General features: G+C 48.9%; 7 protein-coding genes across 7 annotated transcripts; 4 read left to right on the top strand and 3 right to left on the bottom strand.

Annotated features, from left to right (window-relative positions):
• Positions 1-11: 11 nt before the first annotated feature.
• On the bottom strand, positions 12-404 carry Asppvi_008654 (uncharacterized protein; the record flags this gene model as incomplete). The annotated part of the gene is made up of 1 exon (XM_043304520.1): positions 12-404. The coding sequence occupies one exon, from the start codon at positions 402-404 to the stop codon at positions 12-14; it is 393 nt and encodes a 130-aa protein (XP_043160455.1).
• Positions 405-2,381: 1,977 nt separating this feature from the next.
• Asppvi_008653 (GPI anchored serine-threonine rich family protein) lies at positions 2,382-3,112 on the top strand (the record flags this gene model as incomplete). Its single annotated transcript, XM_043304519.1, has 5 exons — positions 2,382-2,427; positions 2,485-2,563; positions 2,617-2,751; positions 2,810-2,925; positions 2,988-3,112. The coding sequence occupies 5 exons, from the start codon at positions 2,382-2,384 to the stop codon at positions 3,110-3,112; spliced, it is 501 nt and encodes a 166-aa protein (XP_043160454.1).
• A 615-nt stretch (positions 3,113-3,727) lies between these two features.
• Positions 3,728-6,049, bottom strand: Asppvi_008652 (WD40 repeat domain-containing protein; the record flags this gene model as incomplete). The annotated part of the gene is made up of 7 exons (XM_043304518.1): positions 3,728-3,870; positions 3,940-4,015; positions 4,101-4,298; positions 4,403-4,688; positions 4,754-5,696; positions 5,753-5,895; positions 6,045-6,049. The coding sequence occupies 7 exons, from the start codon at positions 6,047-6,049 to the stop codon at positions 3,728-3,730; spliced, it is 1,794 nt and encodes a 597-aa protein (XP_043160453.1).
• A 912-nt stretch (positions 6,050-6,961) lies between these two features.
• On the bottom strand, positions 6,962-8,887 carry gem1 (ERMES complex Ca(2+)-binding regulatory GTPase GEM1; the record flags this gene model as incomplete). Its single annotated transcript, XM_043304517.1, has 1 exon — positions 6,962-8,887. One exon carries the CDS (start codon positions 8,885-8,887, stop codon positions 6,962-6,964), a length of 1,926 nt encoding a protein of 641 aa, XP_043160452.1.
• An 839-nt stretch (positions 8,888-9,726) lies between these two features.
• Positions 9,727-11,168, top strand: Asppvi_008650 (SYLF and SH3 domain-containing protein; the record flags this gene model as incomplete). The annotated part of the gene is made up of 4 exons (XM_043304516.1): positions 9,727-9,769; positions 9,862-9,965; positions 10,030-11,090; positions 11,147-11,168. The coding sequence occupies 4 exons, from the start codon at positions 9,727-9,729 to the stop codon at positions 11,166-11,168; spliced, it is 1,230 nt and encodes a 409-aa protein (XP_043160451.1).
• Positions 11,169-13,642: 2,474 nt separating this feature from the next.
• Positions 13,643-16,497, top strand: Asppvi_008649 (putative telomere silencing protein Zds1; the record flags this gene model as incomplete). Its single annotated transcript, XM_043304515.1, has 3 exons — positions 13,643-13,648; positions 13,872-16,226; positions 16,291-16,497. The coding sequence occupies 3 exons, from the start codon at positions 13,643-13,645 to the stop codon at positions 16,495-16,497; spliced, it is 2,568 nt and encodes an 855-aa protein (XP_043160450.1).
• Positions 16,498-17,384: 887 nt separating this feature from the next.
• On the top strand, positions 17,385-17,853 carry Asppvi_008648 (SNARE domain- containing protein; the record flags this gene model as incomplete). The annotated part of the gene is made up of 3 exons (XM_043304514.1): positions 17,385-17,410; positions 17,516-17,624; positions 17,695-17,853. 3 exons carry the CDS (start codon positions 17,385-17,387, stop codon positions 17,851-17,853), a joined length of 294 nt encoding a protein of 97 aa, XP_043160449.1.
• Between the last annotated feature and the right edge of the window lie 4,988 nt (positions 17,854-22,841).

Below are 22,841 nucleotides of genomic sequence, written 5' to 3'. Positions count from 1 at the left end.
GTGAAGCATATTCAAGCAACCGTCTCGTCTTCTGGGCTGTCACCCTCATCGGCGTCTTGGCCACCCTCTCCGCCCTGGGAAAGATCGCCAGAACCAGACAGTCCTTGGTTCGTTTCGTCATTACCCGTTTGAGAGTCAGAGGTCAAACTTCCAGTTAGGAAAATCATATTCCCAGTGCCGGTTGAGGAGCCTGAGCCGCTCGTGGACGGAACGATGCCAGCCAACAGCGACCCAAACGGATTGGTGTTTGAGCCTGTGGTGGTGCCGGAAGAACCTGTATTCGCCAGATCACCGAAATCAAAGTCTTCGAAACTCTGGCGTTTATCTTTCGGGGAGCCTTGGATGGGGACGGCGAGGAGTATCTCGCATAGGCCGAGGAGGATGGTAACAGTCTTGAGATTCATGGTGAGTTTGTGTGAGAGATTTTATGGGTTCTTGGAGGAAAGCAGTAGAAGAAAGCCTGGGTGATGGTTGATGCTCTTAAGCTGGGCTCGAAGGAGGCCTTCTGCCCTCATTTATACTATATTATTTTGAAACCACCCAGGCCCTCCTCGATCCAAGAGCCCTCGACGTTCACACCCTCGACCAATACGTATCCCCTGTCCGGTGCTGATTGAAATCATCTAAAAGTGACGAGCTTGAGTCTTGTAGTAACAGCGTGAAGTAAATAATCATTGCATAATACCAGGTTCATATCCTGGATCCCCTTCTTCTTGCGTGGAAACAGTCGGTATTGCAAGGAGTTGTGTGGTTCTTCTGGCCCGTCTGCCGTAGAAGCTCAAGCCAAAGAATCAGCATAACGTATGCTGTATTGTATGAAGTTCAGGCAGCAGGGAAATCAACTAAACCATATTATCGTGATTGTAACACTGTGATGATGCGGAGCACTATATTACTTCTGATTAGCTGGTCATGATTAGAATCTCCATATGCAGCATTCCGGGATCCAATCCTTTGGTCATTTCATTGACCTTTCCTGTAAGTGCCCCTCAAAATGGAGATTTCTGTATAGACCTGCAGCACTCACGATATCACCGCAGCCTGCCAGAGCTAGTTGCTATCCATTCCATTAGTAAGGGGTAGGTAGTTGCAGGAGAATGTTGGATAACGTCATGGATGACCGTCAACAGACTCTGCTGCAACAAGGAACCCGGACAAGCCAGCTTTCTTCTTGCAAGGAAGATGACACGACTGTTGTTAGATGTTGACTGACTCCAAGGCTGCCGGAGAGCATCGATATCGTTGCGCCACTTTGGGCATAAGGCTTCCATACAAGTGTTCAGCTGTAGCCTGTATCCTTCTTGTTGTCTATTGACTCGCGACAGGCAGTTGCATTCCCAGAGACGGACGGGATGTGCGTCTAGCTGCGTCTAGTCTGCACCGTGATATCGGCAGGCCATTGATAGCTCATATGCACTGCACATCGGAGGACCCGGCATCACCAAGACTGCAGCCCATAGTCACAGGAATTGAATAACTTGAATTGGCGTTGACCGACGATACGCATATCAATTCGAGGCTAGCAACAGTAAAGTCTTTCCGGTTGCTTTAAACTCAGCGTAGCTTATCCTATGTTTGTGTAGTCAAGTAGCGGAACAAACGAAAGACTGAGAACAGACCATACCTATGTGACCAGGAGACTCACCCGTCGCCTATTCATAAGTCTCTGGGAAAACACCATACTTCCCCGGACAATAGAGAGATTTGCGCACTCGTTGGTTTAAAGTTCCGCTAGGTGAAACTATTAGTACTCATGGCCCTTCTTTACGGGCTAACATCCCTCACTCGCTAGAAATGGATCAATAGCCTCAAGAACTTATCGAGAATACCCATTCATCAATAATAAGGCATAGAGACTCTTACTCTCGGCAATTGAAGCCTAGCAATGTAGCCCAGCAACGTGTCATAGACAGAACCTATCATGATGTTGAATTCGGACATTTATCTTCTATATATCCAAGGCACGAGGGCTCAGTCACCGCTCAGTCGTGTCTTTCAAACACAGTCAATATGACCAGACCATCGACTCGGTAAAACTTACATCTTCAATACTGCCAATCAACGACGCAATGCCGGAGTCATGAGTTTCGTTGCTGGATCTGTAAACGAGAAAAGACATATCAGATGGAATCCCTCGCGTCAACGCACGACCGCAGACGTATCCAAATAAACAACACAATATGCTAACATTTCTTCGGTTCAGGTAGAGACAGCCAAGGAAGACCTTGGACCTTGTATCTATAAAGCCAGCAGTCGTCTCATGCATTGAGCAGCTATCCATTACCGTTGACAGTTTCAAGATTAAACGGTTCTGCCTTCCACCAGTCTATTACCTATTCGTTTGAGATATACCGCTTCAAACTGACAGAACTTCCATCACAATGCGTTTCTTCACCTCAATCGTTGCTCTCGCAGCTACCGCTGCCGGTACGTCTTTCCTATATTCCTCTTCACGAGGTGATAGCTTTACTAACAAGACCCAAGCCCTCACCATCACATCCCCCAAGAGCCTGGATCAGGTGGACATGAGCAAGTCCGTCGATATCGAATGGCAATATGTCCAGTAAGTCCTTCTCCGTAGAAACCTATAGGACGGACACTAAATCATGGCAACAGATCCGACCCCCAGAACTTCTCCATCGTCCTCGTCAACATGATCACGCAGCCCCCCGTCAACAAAGTCATCGCCAACGAAGTCAAAGCCTCCGATGGGAAGTACACCGTGGACGGTGTCTCTGGTATTCCCAAGGCGTACGTCCAATTTCGATATCCGTTTCCAGCTACAGGCTAGGCTGACTCTGAATCAAAGAAACGGCTACCAGATCAACTTCGTCAGCACCGGTCCCACGAACACGGGAATCCTGGCCCAGTCTCCCCAGTTCAACGTCACGGGCGTCAAGCTAGAACCAAAGACCACTTCCACCGGTAAGATTTCTCCAACCAGGATAACCTGTACCATACGTTCTAACATCTTTTCCCTCTCGCAGAGAGCCAAACCGCCACCGCGACAGCTTCCGCTACCGCTGCCGCCACGACCAACGCTGCTGCATCTCTCATCGCCCCAGCCGCTGTGGGCTCCTTTATTCTCGGTCTTTTCGCTCTGGTCGTGTAAAATAATCTCTCAGTGAGCAAGTAAGGGCGTTTGAGACTGACGTCATACTACGGAATTTGGGGATGTTCTTGGTATATATATACATTTTTCCAGGGCATGATATCCGATGGATATTAACGGTGATACTGATATGATGGATGAGAACATGCTTTTTAATGCAGTTAATTGTCTACGCAAAGTAACTGATAATTGATAACGAACTTTCTTACCTCGTCTTGGATTCACCGCTGGTCTTCGCGGTGTACGTTGGTATTGAAAACTTGATCCTCATGCAAGGGGAGCAGGCTAGTGATGTATGCATGCACATCTTCAGCCCATAGTGGATTTCCATATGCACTCATCACACTTTTAGCTCGAATTTGTTTTTCAGCTTCTTGGAAGGCCTCCCGCTTGTTCTGTCTACGACCTTGCCAGCATACATCCATATTTAGGCCTAAGTCGACTTCGTGGGGTTGAAATCCTTTTCGTCCAAACCAGAAGTGGTCAACTCACCTACTCGGAAGTTGGTGTGGATCAATACAGGGATGGATTGTCTTGAGTAAAAGCAAATGGGTATACTAGTGGGAATGTACATATATACAGAAGTAGCCAAGTGTCAGCCTTTGTCACAAGTCCTCACAGCGAGCCCATGGTCGATTCAGCAAGCCCCGAGACGGATCCTGATCCAGCTGCGCTGGCGCTGGCCGCCAGTGACGATGACTGGTCATTGTACTTGTCATTTATGCCTTCTCGAGGACGGTCCCAGGTGCGAATGTGGCCTGTTTATCTCCCATGTTAGCGGCTGTCTCTGAGACGACAAGCAATGTATAGAAATCAGGGCGAACTACCTTCAAGAGAAGAGGTCATTATACAATCTTCTTGAAAGCCCAGCCAGCAGATAGGGTCCGTGCCAACGACTTTGGACTTTGAAGTTGTCAGCTCAAGATTCAATGGTCATGACATGAAATTGTGAATAACAAAATGCTCAAGAGCATTACTCAGAACTCACCATGATAGGCGGCAGTAAGGCCGTACGTGCTCTGGGTTCTACAGGGTGACGGACAGCGTGGTCGTAACTCTCATAGGTGTTTGCTGTCCTTTGAGAATCTGACCTCATCCTGTTGCCCGCACTATCAGCTCGGTGACGATTGCCATACTGTGAACTGCCAGTGATCATGCTTGTTCGCTGACGTGCGCTGGCTTGATGCTGTTGAAGATTCGTCAGCACAGTGGATCATAACCTCACCATCCCGAACCAATTTAACAGTTTCGAGCGTGTATGCTGGATCTCGTGATAAGAGGGATACGTACCACTTTCGGTCGATGCAGCATGCCAACGCTAAAGTCCCACAGAAGAAGCCTGCAGTCGTCACCGACACTCCCAAATCTGTAGGTCCGTTCGTCGCACTGCCATGGATCGAAGGCGACCGCGGAAACCCAAGAGCTGTGACCCTGACAACGAGCTACGATTTTGCGCTCTGGGAAAGACCAAATAGTCACTAGATCATCCTGTCCGCCAGTGACAATGTATTTGCCATCAGGCGACCAGCAGACGCAGATGAGTCCACCGTAGTAACTGCGAAAAATGTCCAACACCCTAAGCGGCTCGTTAGCTGCCTCTCAAATGCTGAATGTACGGATAGTAAGAACAGGGGGACCTACTCTTCTCTCAAGTAGTCCATCACTCGTAGAGAGCCATCGTCCAAGACAACTGCCAGATGCCTTTGGTCTGGGGAGAATGCAAAGTGTGATATTCTTTGGTTTGCAAGTTTCCAGAGAGCGACGGGGTTAGTCTTTTGATTCCTAGAGTTGACGGACTTTAGCACCTGCAGCGGCTGTCTACTGGACGCCTTGAGTGCCTCCGCTGACTGATCCTGAATTTCAGGGGTGAAAAGAGCATCTTCCTTCTCTTTATCGTAGACCACTAACTGTCCGTTTGCGTGCGAAGCCATAAACAGATTTTCCGACCCCGGAATCCATTTAATATGAGTGACCGGAGAATTGCTGACGACTCCATTCTTATTTATTCGGGCGTACTTTTGAGAAATAGGCTCATACCAGATGATGTCACCGGCAGAGGAACCCATGACCATGTCGATGTGAGAAGCGCTTTTGGTGAGCTCATTAATATCGTGGCACAACATGTGCGCCTTTGTGAAGAGGATCTTAGCAAGCGGCTCTTCCTTCTGCTTCGAACTGAGATCAAGCCATTGGAAGGCGCGGTTGATGTTGGCGAAAGCAAAAAGACCCTCCGGACTCCGCTCATTCAACCGCTTTGTGGCTGCTTCATGAGTGATGACCCGGGATACGAACGACGAACTGCTCTTGATAATGTTGTTCTTAGGCTTCCGCCGTTTCAGTCCGTCCTTGACAGGAGCAGGTACCAGTGCCGGGTTTCCATCTCCAAAAGGGGGCGCTATTACGATCTGCTTTGAGATGAACGAGGGAGTCTTGCTTCGAGGGCTGACACAAACTAGAGAAACCTTGACGCCGGATGTCGGTGGCGTAGGAACAGTAGCGAGAGGATTTGGATTTATAATTGGAGCTTCAGATGGGTGTGGAGGAGGGGTTGCTAGGTGCAGGTCGTCCTTGAGTTCATAGGTTCCTAATCGATAGTCCTTGTTAGTCCTAGTTGTCGAGACTTGTCGGATACAAACGCACCTTCTCCAACTTGTAGCGGGCAGCCGCCTTCTGGATGACTGAGTATGTTGTTGGTCTCTACGACCGGCACTGCCATGCCATTTGCCGCGCCAGCGGCATAAGCGACTGGCATGGTGTAGCGAGGAGGCGGAGGCGGAAGCACACTAGCGAGAGCAAGTCAGCAAAACTGAGTTCGCAGTAGATATCCAGCTGTTCCCTGCCAGTCCGTAGGAGCACAACAAGCGACAATGAACAGCAAGAGATGACAAGGAAAAACTGATAGTGACATCAGGCGTAGCAAGGGAGAGCTTACAACATGGTTGCGGTTGCGACGGAGTGGCGCTATTTCATGTAAACTAGAATATTTTTGTATATGCTGCAGTGGCAGCAGTGAATAGTAGATGAAAGGCAAACAATGTTGACTAAGGCAATAGGTGAATCCTGCCGAGTCCACAGTCGCACTGAAATGCTCCTAAGAGCAGCAACCTAAGCAGAGCTGCCCAGGGTAGTGTGTGACGCTGAGATCTGCAATGGATGCGATGTATTGAGGGAGGGACGATATTAAGAGATAGAGGAATCGTGGAGTATAAATGTCTTCAAGCCAGAATTCGCACGTTGAGATCGGCGCTGAGGTATATCTACATCTCACATCGGTTAGTCGATCACGCATACACGTGGAGGGGAAAAACAAGTGTCAGCAGACTGACCTTGGGATGCAGGATAAGCGGGTCTCCACAAAATGATAATCAGCAGAATTAGACGAAGAAATAATATATACAATAAAGGAATCCCAACTGTGAGGTAGGGCGAGAGATGTGAAGCGCGCAGGTTAGACTGACAACGGTGAGTGAGGAGAGGAGCGGAGAGCTGGACGGGGAAGTTTGGGAGGCCCGTGAGCCGGTTTCTGGGGTTAGTGTACTCGGCGGTTAGCTATATAGCCTATGGTCGTTCTCTCGGTTCCTGGCCATAGGCGGGGTTCCTCGAGGGCCTGATAACAACCGTTTTATTGGCAGTTTAAGATCATCGATCTTTACTCGAGAGGCTTTATGTGTCAAACCTTCAAATGAAGGACTTAATTGGTATATCTAAATGCAATAATATAGAGACATATGAGTTGATATTTTAGTCTCTTCCGCTGGCACAAGCCCATGAACAAAGCACATGCATGAACGCATAAAAGCTTCTCGGGGTATCAATCTAATTTATCCCTCCAGGTAGGCATTAATAAGCTCAAAGACCTATCTGTCCACTACCACTAACTCTTCGCCAAATCATTACGGCAGCAGCCCCAGCGCAAACCACTGCTCCGAGTGCTATACCCCAGGCCATCCATTTCCCCTCCACGTCTTCCTCACTCCGAGGAAAAGCAGTGCTAGGCTCCATGGCAGCCTCTGCAATGTGTACAAACACCTCTTGGATGGAACTCCAAGTAGCACTGACATGGAGCGGCGGACTCGGCATATTCAGCATGGCCGTGTACTCGTGGGGCTGATGCTCAGCCCGTTGCGTGGTACGATCCAGGTCGGCCTTAAGCGCAATAAAAACACTCGGGAGCTCTTCAAGATGCGGATACTTGGACCGTAGCTGGGGAATATAGGCAAAGGAGTCCGGATCTGAGGAATCATACGTGTATACAACGACGTCGCACTGATCTAGAAGCTTCGCCTGGTTTTCAAGAATGGCGGGCTCCAGTTCTCCTAGCTCATCCAGGATCAAGTAGCATTGTTTACCCCCGGGTAGCTCAACCGTATTGACAGCAGTTCGGGGCTGGATAGTCGGGCGATAAGTGTGGCTGAAGCCACGCGCGAGGAAGGCGTCGAGAAGCGCTGATTTGCCCGAGCCTGGAGCTCCAACCACGTGGCCCAAGACGACATTACGGCCCACACGTCCAGGACGCTTTCGTCTCTTTCGCGGCCGCGTGACTTTCAAGGCAGCCGTTGTAGAGGGATTACTCCTATCGGACGACTCGAAGCCAAGATAAGCCAGATACTCCAGAGTCGTCTTCGGTGATTGGAATGTTGTCATACTCCACTGAGCAAGCCAGCCTTGCAGAGTGACGTGGCCAGCCTCGTTCCGGACCGTGGAGGAAGGAAATGAGCCGTCCGCCCAAGAAGCCGGGAGTCCGGGAGTCGGGGCGAACAAGGACGCCAATTCGGCGTCGTTTAAGCCACCATCATTGTCTTTGTCCGACAGCAGGAAGAGATTGACAAAAAACCGATATCCTTCCGGGGACAGCTCAGCAGATGCAAAAGGCGGTACTTCGAATCGGGGATGAAGGAAGCTCTCTTGCAATGAAAGATTGTCGGTGTATTGGAATGCTCGTAGGATAATCCAGACGGTCTCGTGGCGTCCCTTTTCTGCGTACATCTTGTTCAGATGTATGAACCCTCGGCAGTCAATCCCAAATGGGGTCACAGAGTCCGGGTGTGTTCTCTGGATGGTCTCCTTGATGTGAACAAGGTCCTCCTCGCTTAGAGGCTTATCAAAGCATCTCATCTGAAAGTCTTCGATTTCTTTATCCGAAAGATAGCCATCTCGATCCTTGTCGCTCAGGTAGAAGATGCGTTGCAAGGCCGCAACCGCTGCTGGCTTCAGCGCGGACTCTTTCGAATCGAACAGCGGAGCGATTGGGTGAGTGACGGCTTTTTGACATAGGAAGAAAGCCTCGTTGACGTTGCGATGTTCGCGAGCGCTGGTACGTATACAGGAATCGATTTCCTTGAACTCCGCCATCACTGGTAGCATTTCCTCCTCGATGACCTGGGCCTCGGTATGATCGGCAGCTAGGTCCGACTTGTTGGCGCATAATACAACAGGCACGTTGACCCCCAGAGATCGAAAGTACGGCAACCAGAATAGAGCGACTCTTTCATAGCTGTAATGATCGGAATAAACTAACAGAATCACATTCGACTTTCTGATTTCCCGAGCCAGGTTGCTCCGCTCCTGCGGTAAAGCGGAGGTGTCCACCACTGTGGTAGTCGTGACATTTTCAGGCGTTCCGATCGTGGGAGGAATGATAATTTGAGGTAGGACGGGCTGAATTTTGTTTGTGACGAAGACACCTTTCACAAGGGAGGTAATGAGACTGGACTTGCCAGTGCCCTCATCCCCGCAGACGCAGATGCGCACTAGGTTATGCCATGTCAATATCATATCAACAGAAACGATCAAGGACTGGTCGAACCTGTAGCCATTGGTACTGGTTACGTTCTTCTATCTCAAATCATTGTCGAAACCATCTCATCTGTCCACCAAGATGGTTGCTGGGACACTGGTGCAGGTACAACAGACATGGAATCATGGTTGGAACCTTAAACTCTATGACTATTGCTGATCGCCGGAGTTTCGGGCGGTGGCAGTGCCGTACTTGCAGCCTCAGGTTTCCACATATGCGGCATGTGACACTGGGAAAGAGTGCGATATCCCCGTACCAAAAGAGGGCCTGTACAGCGAAAGATTGATCAACATCTTCGAACAAGGTTTATTACATAAGTAGTATATCATTCTTCAGCAATGATGCTCACCAATTGAATACACTGAGCTTGAATGGAAGAATATCGCAAGAAGGGCACAGCCACTCGCGCCGGAGAGCTATGATGCCGGGCCGCTGCTGACGGAACTTACTAGATAGTGCGGAGTACCTTTAGACCTGCTTTGCTGTCCATCGTCTGGAAGAATTTGTGCCCTATTCGAGGGCTTCACAGAAACAATAACATCAAACCTAAGATTGCTTTAATTTATTGGCTGCCGAAGTTAACCGACTCAACTTGTTAATCAATTATTTGGGTACCTGAACTGGAGGTTCGGGGAAAGGTTGTGCTAGCTATCCTAGTACTGGACTGGTTCAGCCGTCATCTGTTCCACATCCGGGCGACCCATCAGGGCGAACGAACTTCCCGTTGCGCAGCATTCTGCGATCTCATCTTTCGTATCACTACCGACCTTTACTCTCCTGCAACTCAGTGATCCTACGATCCGACGAGCGTAGCAAAATGCCTCTCGGAATACACAACCCACTGCCGTCGTCGTTATCAAGTACGTATCAGCATTTGCTTACGTCTCAATTCCCCGCAGTTGGGTTTCCGCAGTAGGTGAGTGCCTGGCTGATCATTATTCTTTCTCAACAGGCGAATGCAAGAAGGCGGGCAAGATTCTTGCATCTTTTATTGATCCAAGGCAAGCCTTCGGTCCTGATAAGATTATTCCTCCTGAGATACTCGCTGGTGCGAAGGTAAGTTGGAGAAGCAAGTCTTATCTTAAATGCGCTTTCGCCGAGCTAATCGCTCGGTCGATAGGGTCTCGCTATTCTTACTGTCCTGAAAGCTGGCTTTCTCGGTTCTGCTCGGTTTGGCTCAGGGGTTGTAGTCGCTCGTTTGGCCGATGGCACATGGTCGGCACCTTCGGCTATTGCGACCGCCGGTGCTGGGTTCGGAGGCCAAATTGGATTTGAATTGACTGATTTTGTGTTCATTTTGAATGATGCAGCAGCAGTGCGGACATTCTCGCAGGTTGGAACCTTGACTTTGGGTGGAAACGTGTCAATCGCCGCAGGGCCGGTGGGACGAAATGCGGAGGCTGCGGGCGCGGCAAGCACAAAGGGCGTCGCAGCGGTGTTCTCCTACTCGAAAACAAAAGGTCTATTTGCTGGTGTCAGCTTGGAAGGAAGCATGCTGGTCGAACGGAAGGACGCCAACGAGAAGATGTATAACAGTCGAGTCTCAGCACGTCAACTCCTTAGCGGTACTATCCGACCTCCCCCCGCTGCGGATCCTCTTCTCCGGGTGCTGAATTCCCGCGCGTTCTACGGCAATGGCAGAAACGGAGACACCATGTACAATGATATTCCAATTTATGACGACAGACATGACGACGTTGTTTGGGAAGGCCGACGGGGTGAGGCATACGGTGAGGGGCAACGGCGTGACCGCGGCGGTTTCAATGGTACCGATGACTACGAGTATCGCGACCAACCTCGTCGCGCGAATACGTGGGCAGACGACGTTTACGATCGGCCCGCCGGAGGTTTGGGCCGTTCCTCTACTATCGGTCAAGCCGATACTTTTGATAGATACGGCGGCCGCAGTCGGAGCAACACCGCTCCATTTGAGGAAGATTACGTCTATTCCGACCGTAAGCCCAGCCGGCCAACGGCACCCAAACCTGTCTTTGGGCAGCGCACAGGGCAAAGTGCTCCTCTGCGGGCAGATCAAGCCGTCGCATTGTACACATTTGAAGCTGATCAGGAAGGAGACTTGGGCTTCAAGAAGGGAGACATTATCACGATCTTGAAGCGCACGGACAAGGCGGAAGATTGGTGGACAGGGCGCATTGGCGACCGGGTCGGCATCTTTCCCAGGTGAGAATATCCTTTTTGGAGACCGAAGAAGACGTTCATACTGACACAAGGATTAGCAATTATGTCGATGCAGCTTGAGTATCCAGTCACGACCCCTTTGCTGCTTGGTGCAGAATGACATTAACGAACTGATCATCAACTCTCTGGACAGAACCTTTCAAGATGCCTCGCACACATATTGAACTGTATCACAATTCCACGTTGAACGTCTCTTTAGCTCCTTTCATGATGTAAGCGCTGGAGTACTTGTCCATTAGGCGTGCTCCAAATCATGACTGAACGGGTTGTGAATGGAAAGAAGTAATTTTGTACAGCAGGCTTCAGCGAGTGCCTATTTCTCTATATCCTTGTCTTTCACCTTTCTTTTCCAAACTCTTCCGTCTTGCGATTGACATTGCTTTCAGGACTACTTAGGATTGTTTCTTTTGTCTGCCGCTGGTTTGATCTTAGAGAATGATTGCATGCTTGCGCTTTTCACTCATTATTATCAGTTGTTGTATGGCGTCACAGGCCTGCATAGCATCCAATGGCATTCACGGAGGTTTCTGAATACTTTACTCCTGCCACCTTAAGATATCTGCTATGGAATATCGCTGGTATTCCGGCAGATCCAGCAGATCGAGCAGAACCCCTGTGATAAGCAGTGTAATCATGGCCGTTTAGTTCAGGAATGACATAATCTGCATACCGATTGATGCATGCACATTCCACTAGAGTTTGATAAGAGGTATGTTTCAAGTCAAGCTTCTAATGAACCTAGGATGTTTGCCAGACGCCGGTCAATCTATATGATTCCGACAATAGAGAGCGATCGTGATCTGGTGCCAAGATTATCATAGGTTTGGATGTTGAGGCGTTGTATGGTGACCGACGATAGGCACGAGACCTGCTATGATGACCATTAATCACACAAAGTACGAGGACTATGAGAGAATAACAACGACAAGAAGATATCCACTGTAATCACGGAAGGAGGAACCCTTGAAAAGAAAGCCGGGACACGCCATTTGGTCACAGATTTTGTCTCTATGCAAATGAGTGCCTATATCGAATGACTGGTCAGCTGAAATAAAGTTCTGTATGCGCTAGACATGGGGGAGTCAGCACGAGGAAAGCCGTTGCGTGGAGCCAAGCATGAGCACCAAAGTCACGTCTACTGCGGGTGAGGTCACCCATATTATGCCAGTAGTCAGTTTCAATCTCACTTGATGCATTTCTGCTTCGTGTCCTGCCTGGTCCGAGGTATGAATGACTAAAGATTTGCTTAGTGAATGATCAGCGCCGCGGTTATGCACTCCATAACCCACAATCCTTTATCTGGAGAACCGTTAAGCCGGAAGCCACGGGCGGTAAGGAGCTCATAAAATCGCTAACGGAGGACTTTGGTTTGAGGCTGATAGAGTCCTGTGGTCCACTCATAGTCCAGGACTCGGGAGTCATACCTTAGTCGCTCATAGTAACGACATGGATGGATGATCGTCATCTGTTCATAGTTCCTACAGGGTCAGCATGTAGTTCTGACAAGATCGGATCGTCCATAGAGCGGCGGCCCAGACTAGAGTTGGGCCGCGAGTGGAGCTAAACGATGACCGACGCAGAGTGGACCGATCCATGAATACAGCGTATACATTGTTAGCAACGGGTTCGAGGGTGTGATTTGAATGAAATGGGCGAATTTGGCTGTATGGAGCTCGAGTGAAGAGGAACTACTCGTAGGCAAATGATGTGATCGAGGTTGAAACATAACCTGAGGCACACGAGTCACTGCCACTACGGAGGTATGTGGATGCACTCCATGTCTTAGACTAGTAGATATTCTGGAATTTGTTAGAAGTAGATGGTCATTTGCTCCGTATATCATTACTTTTCTTGAGGCCATTATTCAAGGAATAAGGTACCCAATGAACTGAATAAAAGCGGAAATAGCAGAACCTCCAACCACAGTTGTCCAGGGTACCTTACTTTGTGGTACCTGTTTATCGCCTGATAAAGATAGTACCCAAGAACCCGAAGCCCCCAGCGACCAAGGTAGCCTACTAAACTTCCTAGCCCAACGCTTGTTATGGAGCAGTAGGGACGTCTTGAAAAGACACTACTACAAAGGAAGTTTAGCTGGTTCTTTCTTACTTACTTACCTTACTTGCACTACTACTCTACTTCCTCATCCTGCTGATATTCCTTCTTAATAACTATCCTGGTGATTATTATGCTCTCCACCTTCAGCTAATTCTCATCACTCTTCCTCCTTACTGAAAGTTCTTACTCCTACTTGCTGGACATTGTTGTCACCGGATGCCTAGCCGTCAGCCTTTCCCTTATTGTCTTCGTTCCTTGCTCCCTGGTGGATGTTTTTCCCCGTCGAACATTATTGCTCTTGCTGCCAGTGTTTCTTCCCCGCTTCCATGATCACCCTCCAGTATCTCCCGGCCTAGGTGCTATATACATTCCTGTTTGACCTCCCTCTCCACAATCGACTTTCCCGTCGACCCTTCTGTCCTCAGCAAAATTCGGGAAGACGATTCTACGAGGGCTCCCGAATTATTTTGGCTCTCATGCAGGTGTGTTTGCTCTAATAGTCGTTCCATTAATCCCTCTTACCTGTTCGAACTTTCTTTTTCTGCTTTCCCCTTCCCCTTGGTCCGACCCAGCCTTTCCCCAACCTCCAAACCGTAGAGCCCTCTTCCAGACGCCTCGTGGACTGTCCTCAGTCTACTTGATTAAGGGTCTACTGGAGAAAAAAAGAAAAAACTCTCTGACTGGTCTGTTCGTTTGATCACTTAGGCTTCACCGAGCCCCTCTGAGGCTGGCGGAGGATACGGGACGCGGAGAGGCCATGTGCCTCAATTATCTATTAGCGACCCGAGTCATCATGTCACGGAAGCCATTGGGCATATGTACGAAGACGATTACGACAGGCGGGAGTCCAAACGTCTCAGCTTTCTTTCTTCCCCACTCAGCGAATCCATCTCCATAATCCCTCCCAACCTCGCCGGATCCGAAGACCCCGCCTCACCGCAGTCGCTGCATGTACAAAATCACGCGAACGCCGCGGATAATCGCCAGACGAATGGACACTCACGGCCGCCACTGGTTTCTTCCAAGTCCTTCGACAGGGAGACCAGCAGCCCGACATCTCCCGGTTCGACGGACACGGCTACCACTTCCTTCCCTCTAAACGATATCGACTACGAATCCGATCCTGCTGCCGTGGCCCAGGAGCTCAGTAATCTAGCTGCTATCCGGCGGATGTCCATGGACGTGACAGCAACAGGAGATCCCGACCTTCCAAGTTTCTCCGTACCGTCAATAGCCCCATCTCCTTCCGCCGATGAAAATGATGCATCTCGTTTATTCTGGGTTCCAGCTCGGTTGCATCCGGAGCTGGCTCCCAAGGAGTTCAAATCCTTCCTCGAAAGTAAGGCGGAACAGATCAGACGAAAATCGGGCGAATTCTCCCCATCGGGCTTCGAACACGATGGAGCGGGCGGGTCGCTTCGCCGGAAGAAGTCCATGTTGTCCAGACAGATTGACACATCCCAGGGTTACACGGATGGGGCGGAGCGTCTCGAGCGGAAACGATCGCAGTCGAAAAACAAGTCTCTGAGCCCGAATCTGCTTCAACTTGAATCGTTAGTCGACGACTCCAAGCAGCAAACTCCGAGCGCGGCGTCCTTTTTGGACGGAGTTCAGAAACTCACCATATCCCCGGAGGAGGATGTCCCAATCCTCCCTCCCGCGCCCCCAGGGCACAGTCTCCGCCGCTCTACGCGAACACAGTACAGGAAAGCCGGTAGTTTGAGGAAAGGCGAAAAGGTTCCATATTCAAAGCGGACTGGTAAAGCATCCGACACTATCGACCGAGTCCCTTCAATCACCACTTCATCTGCGGATGAGCCCTCCCCAGGTCTCACGCGAGTGGCCACCGATCCAACGCCTAGCGCAAGGCGCGCACAGGTCGAGCAGCAGTACACGCCCCAGACCGCTGTCAACTCTTCTACACAGTTTGAGAATGGCAGGACGAACGGCTGGTCGGAAACGAATCCTGGGGACAGGGCGAATGCGTCTCCCCAGGCACGTCATCAGTGGCACTCTCGCATCAGCTCCAATGGCCGCTCAACTTTGAATATTCCGCCCACGGAACAAAGGGTGCCGGAAATTGTCGAGACGCCCCCGGTCGAATCTCCGACAACTCCCACGACTCCCACGTACCACCTCAGTTACAGTTCGGGGCGGGAGGCATCGCAAGATGCGCCGCCGACGCTTCCTCCAAAAGAGTCGTCCCTTCGAGATTCGAATACAACAAAACGACCCGGAGCCGCGCGGCAGTCAGGGAAGGAGAGCTCGAAAACTCTCAATGACTTTGCGAATAACCCACAACCACTCCCGGGAAATACAACACGAACGGACAACCTCTCCTTCATTCCTACATTATCGGAAGACCGCAAGCCCGAACCCAAAAAGTCTAAAGACAAGAAAGACTCGGAGGGTGGTCGCAAGTCGAGTTGGCACTGGTTGCTGGGCTCGGAGGAGAAAGAGAAGGATAAGGACAAGGAAAAGAAAAAAGACAAAGACAGCGATTCGAAGAAAAGCAAATCGAAGTCGGTGGATAAGGTTCATGAACCTGCACACCTTGCCTCATCCAACGATATCAGTCCGCGCGGGCGCGAAAGTATCACCGTGGATCGGCTCGACCCTAAACTGGAGGAGGAGCGTCGGAAAGACCACGTCCGGCGCACATCGGGTGAGTCCAAGAAGGACAAGGAATCCGGCCTGTTTTCATCGATTTTCGGCGGTGGGAGGAAGAAGAACAGTGGAGATGGTCATCACAAGAAGAGCTTGTCGCGGACATTGTCCCCTGACCCGCCCGTGCGCGAGCTACGGCCGGATGTCGATTATCCATGGACACGATTCTCGATCCTCGAAGAGCGAGCCATCTACCGCATGGCTCATATCAAGCTGGCCAATCCTCGGCGAGCGCTCTATTCTCAGGTCCTACTCAGCAACTTTATGTACTCTTACTTGGCCAAGGTTCAGCAGATGCATCCTCACATGATCATGGCGTCATCGGCTTCGCAAAAACAGCAACCTTCAAGGGATCAGAATGAGGAGTATTCACAGTACCAGAGATATCAAGAAGTAAGTAGTCTTTGGGATTTACATGTGGTGTTGGGTGAATTTGTTTTAACCCAGGAAATTACAGTCTCAGCAAGAACAGTACAGCGATAGTTCCTACGATGATCCTCAGATGTACGAGTACGGTGACGACCAGCGCGATAATTACCGGCCACATTCAAGGGGTAGTAAGTATGAAAATGGGAACGTATATGGTCCTGGGCATCATCAATATGGGCATTCAACGTTTGGCGATGACGTCCAGCTGGATGACGACGATGACGATATGTGGTGAACAAGGAACAGAAGTATTGCGACTTTTACTACTGTTTGTTCTTCTGCAGCGCACGAATACCCCTGCTTTTGTCGACTTTGATCCTTCTTAGACTTGTATACTGAAGCCTTCACCTTTCCCTTTTGAACTGGTCTCCTTCCATCAATGTGTCCCTGACCGTCTTTTCTGCTGCGCGAAGAGCGCAAGATCCCCTTATTTGACCCGGGAGAGTGACAGTATGTTACCCACTATTGACCTGTCCTCAGGGATTCCATTACCCGMCGTCTGCTTTCCTTTCTATGGCGCGATTCATCTTTGACACCCTGGCGGCATCGCACTTGAAGTGCCTTATTGTCATGTTCTGTGCTCTGGTATCTAAGTGCCTCGCACTCTTGCACACATTGATTGATATATTAGCATAGCGATTGGGGTTTTCCTTGTGTCGATCTGGGTTCACTTTCAACTTCTTGCCTGTCTTGTTATACAACTTTATACGTTGAATTACAACGGATGGACTCCAGCCGACTTTCTCGCAACCTGTGCCTGCAGAGCCGAAGGATGAAAATATCAGGCTTTGTAGATCGGACTGCACTATGGCACGTTTTACCAAGTGAACGTAGGACAAGCCGTACAACCTTTGGATGTAAATAGCCAGGCGAACTCTATATGACTGCTTGGTACGATGGTACGCATCACGTGACCTATCCTATCCGTATCTCCACGTCATTGCCCTGGGGTTGACTCTGGGGGGAAATCTGGTGTCCATATCAACTTCTCTCGCAATATCATCTCTCATACTCATCACACTCGGGMCTGGTTACTGTTTATCTCATCATCCACTCAAGAAACCACGTCCATCGAATTTACACGTCAGAAGAACAACAAACGTCCATCACCCAACCAACAAAATGGGAGACGCCTACGAACGTGAACAGTACGATGCCCATCCCCTTATGCTTGCTAATCGCCTTTTATCAAGATGCAGAGCCTCGAACTTGCATGTGCAACTAGAAACCAGCTAACAGACCGGCTCATGTAGACAAAACAATGCCCTCCTCAACTCCCTATCCAGCAAAGTCTCGGCTTTGAAGTCCGTCACCGTCGATATCTACGATAATGCCCGCGACCACGAAACGCTAGATCACTCTGTTCGTTTTGACCTGCTTTTAACTCCCGCGTACTCGGTATTTGGATGAGTGGTACTAACGGCGCCAACAGAGCCAGGTCTTCTCCTCCCTATCCACGAACCTCAAAGGCAGCGCGAGCCGCTTGACCCGCATGGCGAAACAGGGGGATACTGTTGCGATTATGAAAGTTGCGGGGATCGTGATTGGCGCGGGAATTGCGCTGTGGTTGTTGTTGGGGTGGATTTTTTGATTGGTTCGCAGAGAATACAATGTCGAGATTGCCCTGGTCTTGCGGGTTCAAGATTGATTGGCATTAATGACATGGTGTTTTTACATGTTGTTGGATGGATTGATGCATTTCAGCGTGCTTCTCGGAAGGGCTGTGTATATGGGCCGTTTGTGTCTGACTTGTGTATAAGGGTTGCTGTGCTCGATGTTTCAGCGTTCATCACTGTGCCTGTTGATTGAGGCGAGTTTATATCTGAAGATCTATTATCTAATACTGTGACTTGGTAATCCAAGCAATAGTCAATAATGGATTTGGCGATGCCTTATCTCTTCCGAACATAAGCGCTTCTGGCCTGATACGCTTCTGTATCATAGCTGCAGTTATCATGCGTATCATATCCTTTGCTTGATAAACTTTGCCAGCACAGAGCCCCCCAGAGGCTCAGGGCTTGTCAGATGATAACTGCACTCGTCTACACGATGGATTATTCCTGCTTGTATGCAAGCCAGGATACATATCTACCGCACGCCGCGTTGCAGCAAGCGTGTGATCAGCCTGGTGTCGTGCACGGGTATACAGCCCAGAATGGTGTCCCTGTTCGAATTGCGGCCTCGGTAGGTGTTATACCGAAGTATAGTCGCGAAAGTCGAAAAAAAATTAATCGAAAGCAAGATCACGCAAGGAAAGCTGCATATGACTATGGACTAGCCATCTACGATATGGAATCGGCCTTGCGCTGGGCTCAGAAGTCTGCACTGCAAGCCCTCGCTACCGGCGGCTGATAGGGAATCGTCTCAGGCCATCAGGCTCTCAGTCTCAGCTCCTCCTGTATCATGCAGACATGCTCATGCAGGGTATCGGACATACCCCGTGAGAAAGTCAGAACGTAGATAAATCATCTTTGGATTATTATTATTGCATATGACTGGCGCAAGTAAGAGGTAGGGAGCTGTCGGGGAGTAAGGAATGATCTTTCTACTGTGGGACTATGAGATGTGAGTGGTGAGAAGAATTTTCCGATAAAGAAATTTGAGTTCTTGGACAGGGTGCAGATATAATATTCAGGGGCGGAAGACGGTCTGGCCATGTGCATCTTGACAACCTTGTTATTGGCTCGCATGTCAATTTTCGTTGTATGACACTTACTGATAGGCGAGAAAAGTCCGCAAGAATCATTATCCCTCTTTAGACGCCGGTGTATTTTGGATTGGTGGATACCGTAGATATCAGGCGCAAAGAAGGCTGGCAGGCTGGATACCCGTCCTTAGTCTCCCGTAGGATCAGGTTCCTTCCCAGTGGATCTGACGGAAAAGTCCGCTGTTTCGAAGGACGATGAATGATAGGCGAGATATGGCGAGCTACCAGATAACAAATCTCTCAGTGCTCACTATGACTTACAAGGTTAAGTGCCGAAAGATGAGCTCTGTCCTAGTTATTATTCTAGTTAGGTCAAGCCAGTAGAGTGGATGTCGATCGAGTCCGTGCTCGCGTTCTGGATCCGAAAGTCAATGCCAGTGGTATTTCCTGGGCTATGATAAGGGTTATGAGAAAGACAAGCTACTGGTAGAAGCGGGTCTTGCTTTCTGTCGGAAAATAAAAAGGAATGCGTTGTCAGTGGAGTCCGATGATTCTGGGCTCGAAGTCTCGGACTCATGAAAAATCTATTGGCGAACGACTGATATCGGGGTCGACTTCCTTGATTTCCGTTTTAACCGGGTTGGACTCGGCATGCCGAGTGCCATGGGCTTGGTGCTATCTTCTCGGTGTACCGTGCTCCGTGGCTCGTAAGTATCATCATCCAGCCTAAGAAGAATTTTAAATAATGCCATCTTTGAATACGCCAATAAGATGCACTTGATGCTTTGAAATGCATCGCGTCCTTCCTTGCATCGCTTGAGGTGACGGCACGTGGAGATGTCATGGAGGATAAACGGTTCTACTGATACATAGCTATGGGAAAAGGTTTGGTGGCTATAGGACTTAAGGTAGGGCATTGCTACCCGACCACTATCACCCACGTTTGATTTTTGGTGGCCTGGACTAGTCGAGGACCCTCCCGGTAGATCTCTGTATAGGCTCACCGAATCGTGTCCTGAGGTAGGAGCTTTATCTAAACTCTCAAGTCTCGAACTTGGAAACTTTTCCTACCAGCTAGACTAGACTACTCTGAATAGAGTGATAGATATACTGACACGAAATTTTCTTTCCCAGAAGGGTTGAGGACCCGCGGGTAGGTGGGTCTGGGCTGTTAGCTTGCGAAAAAGACAAAGAAAATAAACCGGCTAGATAACGTCAGGCCGTGGGATAATTGAGGTCATTGCTTGCGTCAAGAGTCAAGACTCTCATTTTTCTGGACGGGCATCGATGAAGTTCTAGGTGCTGTCTGAGTTATTCTTTGTTACTGACCAGCGTCACCGTTACGAAAGAGTGCAGGTGATAGAACGAGTCTGTATACTGTGTAAGACAAATAAAATTGGAAGATATCGAATTTGGCGGAAATTCCGACTGTGGGTTGCCTGTTTTGGTCGATGGCGATCATGACGGGTTGTCCAGGCCCGAGTTATGGATGGGTCCCGACCTGATTGCCGTGGATACTGGACGGCGAGAGCTACTAATGATAGATACTATCGGAGAACGTGCGATTTTCCCCGATCACATGTCATCCATTCCGATTGCTATGAACTGTGTTCATGTTTACGCAAAGCTGAGGTGTAGGAGCTTACTGGCAATCGTTTGATGTCAGTTCGATTTCATGTGACAGTCACGATCCTGGAACGCTGTGGCTGGCTTCGTGGCTGCTGCACACAAGAGAGCTTCGGTCCGAGATGTATGCAGCATTTATGCAGGTGCATGGGAGCGCAAGCACATGCAGGCCGTAGCCGTAGTCAAAGTCCAACATCATATGGCGGAAGTCATACCATTATCCTTATTTACCGAACGCAAGGAAACTAGTTAACGATATCCCTGAAGAAAGCTTAATAGCTTGGCGACAGTGTCAATACGAAAGACCGTAGAAATGACATCATTGTTGGTTGCCTACTGTTGTATTGTTGTTTCTGTGTTTATATATCCGAAATTTTGAATATTCTTCGACGCCCGTGTTTTCGATCCTGATATGAGAATCCAAAATTGCAGTAGAAGAACCTATCTACAGATACCGTTTCTTAGTCTCTTGACTCATAAGGTGGAAGATCTTTGGTGGAGTCTCCCTCGGACACTAATGCCAAATGTGTGATGTACGCATTCTCGCTCCACTTTACTCTGATTTTGGGCTTGCAAAGCTCGTGGCTTGAGCTGTTGCTCTGGGTTGCTATTGCCACGTTACTTTCTTTAAACTCATGTTAGTTTGGAAGCCTCCTTTCCATAGCGTTTATGAGCGATGTCATGCTGTTAAACGAATATATGATAGCCGTAGTATGCTATAGGCAGTAGACCTGCGAAACCACGCTCTCATTACGTGGAAGATCAGTTACCCTACATTCCACACGAGCAGCACATAGGAAATTCAAATAAATATCATATCATTAGCATAGGGAATATAAGAGTTGAAAGTATAAATCCCATGCACAGTAGCTGAAATAAAGATATGCGGTGTAACCTGCAGTCCGTGTATATCATCAGACGGATCATGCCAGCACATTAGCACATGTTGACATACAAGACACAGTGAGGAATAGCAGTGAGCATTGCTTGAATACGGGTAGTCGTGCAAGATCTTGCGGCTATCATGCGCAAGGTCGATCCCGAGGTTATATCCCTCGACTTTTGTCCGTACGACAGAGCCGACTCAAGTGTTGAGTGATCACTTCGTACCTTGTGAAGACGATGACAATCAGCAGAAGGAAATTCTAGAAAATCATCAGACACCAATCAATCACTACATATGCCACCTGTCAAGCTCCATCTTGTGATTATGCCACCCGATAACCGGACCACCCGAGTAGCCTAAGCCCTTTGGAGGTCAACCTGGCGATCCCTGGTGTTATTCTTCACCACTATCATCAGAACAAGGGCCTTCGGCACTAAGAACAATAATTAATTCAAGTATTATCGGTTTTTTTTCATTTTTAAAATAATAATTGCGAATTAAAATAATAAAATCATTGTTCCTACGCAATCATCTATCTTCCTGACAATCGATTTCGATGGAATAAATACAAACAGATTCCCATGGCTTCCCTCTCTTGCCTTACTATTATTACTCTCTTCTTTTCTCATTTCAATTCCAGCAACTTTACCGAGCACCAACACCGTTCGACTGATAGGATCCTTGATTCCGTGGTGAATCTGGTATGTTTCTGACGTAACATATCCCATCTTATTGTTTTCCCTCATCATCATCAGCATTGAATGTCATAGTAGCCTCATTGTTTTCTTCTGGTTCTATTGTTGTCAGCTGATCCTGCAATTCTCTCTCCCTTTCGATCTGTCCGGATGAATTCTCATCCTCGTTCATCTCCTTCCTTTATACATTTAACCCTGTCACCTAGGGACTCATCCATTGACTATTGCATCTCTTATTGCATCTAGGCATCATTTCATCTCTCTTGTCTCATCGATCAGTAGCTCTTCTGTTCGTCATCAGATTAGTCAGACCAGCCGAGTTGAACTATCGCATCATCTCTGGTTCCTCTACGGAGTACTTTACAAAGGGAATAGGACCCGCTTCGCCACTCTTCCCGTCCGATTTTCCCAGTTTCCCAAAAGGGACTCCTAAAAGTTCCTCTATCGGCCAGACGGTGACGGAAACGGCTGTTCTCTGCCCCCACCTCACGACCAAGCAATAATCCCTAGGTGGGACCCGTTTGTCGCCCTGCAAAATAATCTGGTCAGTGACAAGTCGATCATTGGCGGATTCTATCTCTTGCGCCATATTTCCGTCTATCTCTGTGTCATTATTTCTTCCCCCTCTATATTTTTTCCTTATCTCCCTTCTTTGGAATACGGTTATTTTATTTACGAGTGTCCTTCAACGCCGCATATCGCGTCCTAGCGATTTTACTACATTT

This window comes from Aspergillus pseudoviridinutans (assembly GCF_018340605.1).
Source record: "Aspergillus pseudoviridinutans IFM 55266 DNA, scaffold_6, whole genome shotgun sequence".
NCBI lineage: Eukaryota > Fungi > Ascomycota > Eurotiomycetes > Eurotiales > Aspergillaceae > Aspergillus > Aspergillus pseudoviridinutans.
The sequence above is the reverse complement of the archived record's forward strand: the minus strand, read 5'-3'. Positions and strand labels throughout refer to the sequence as shown.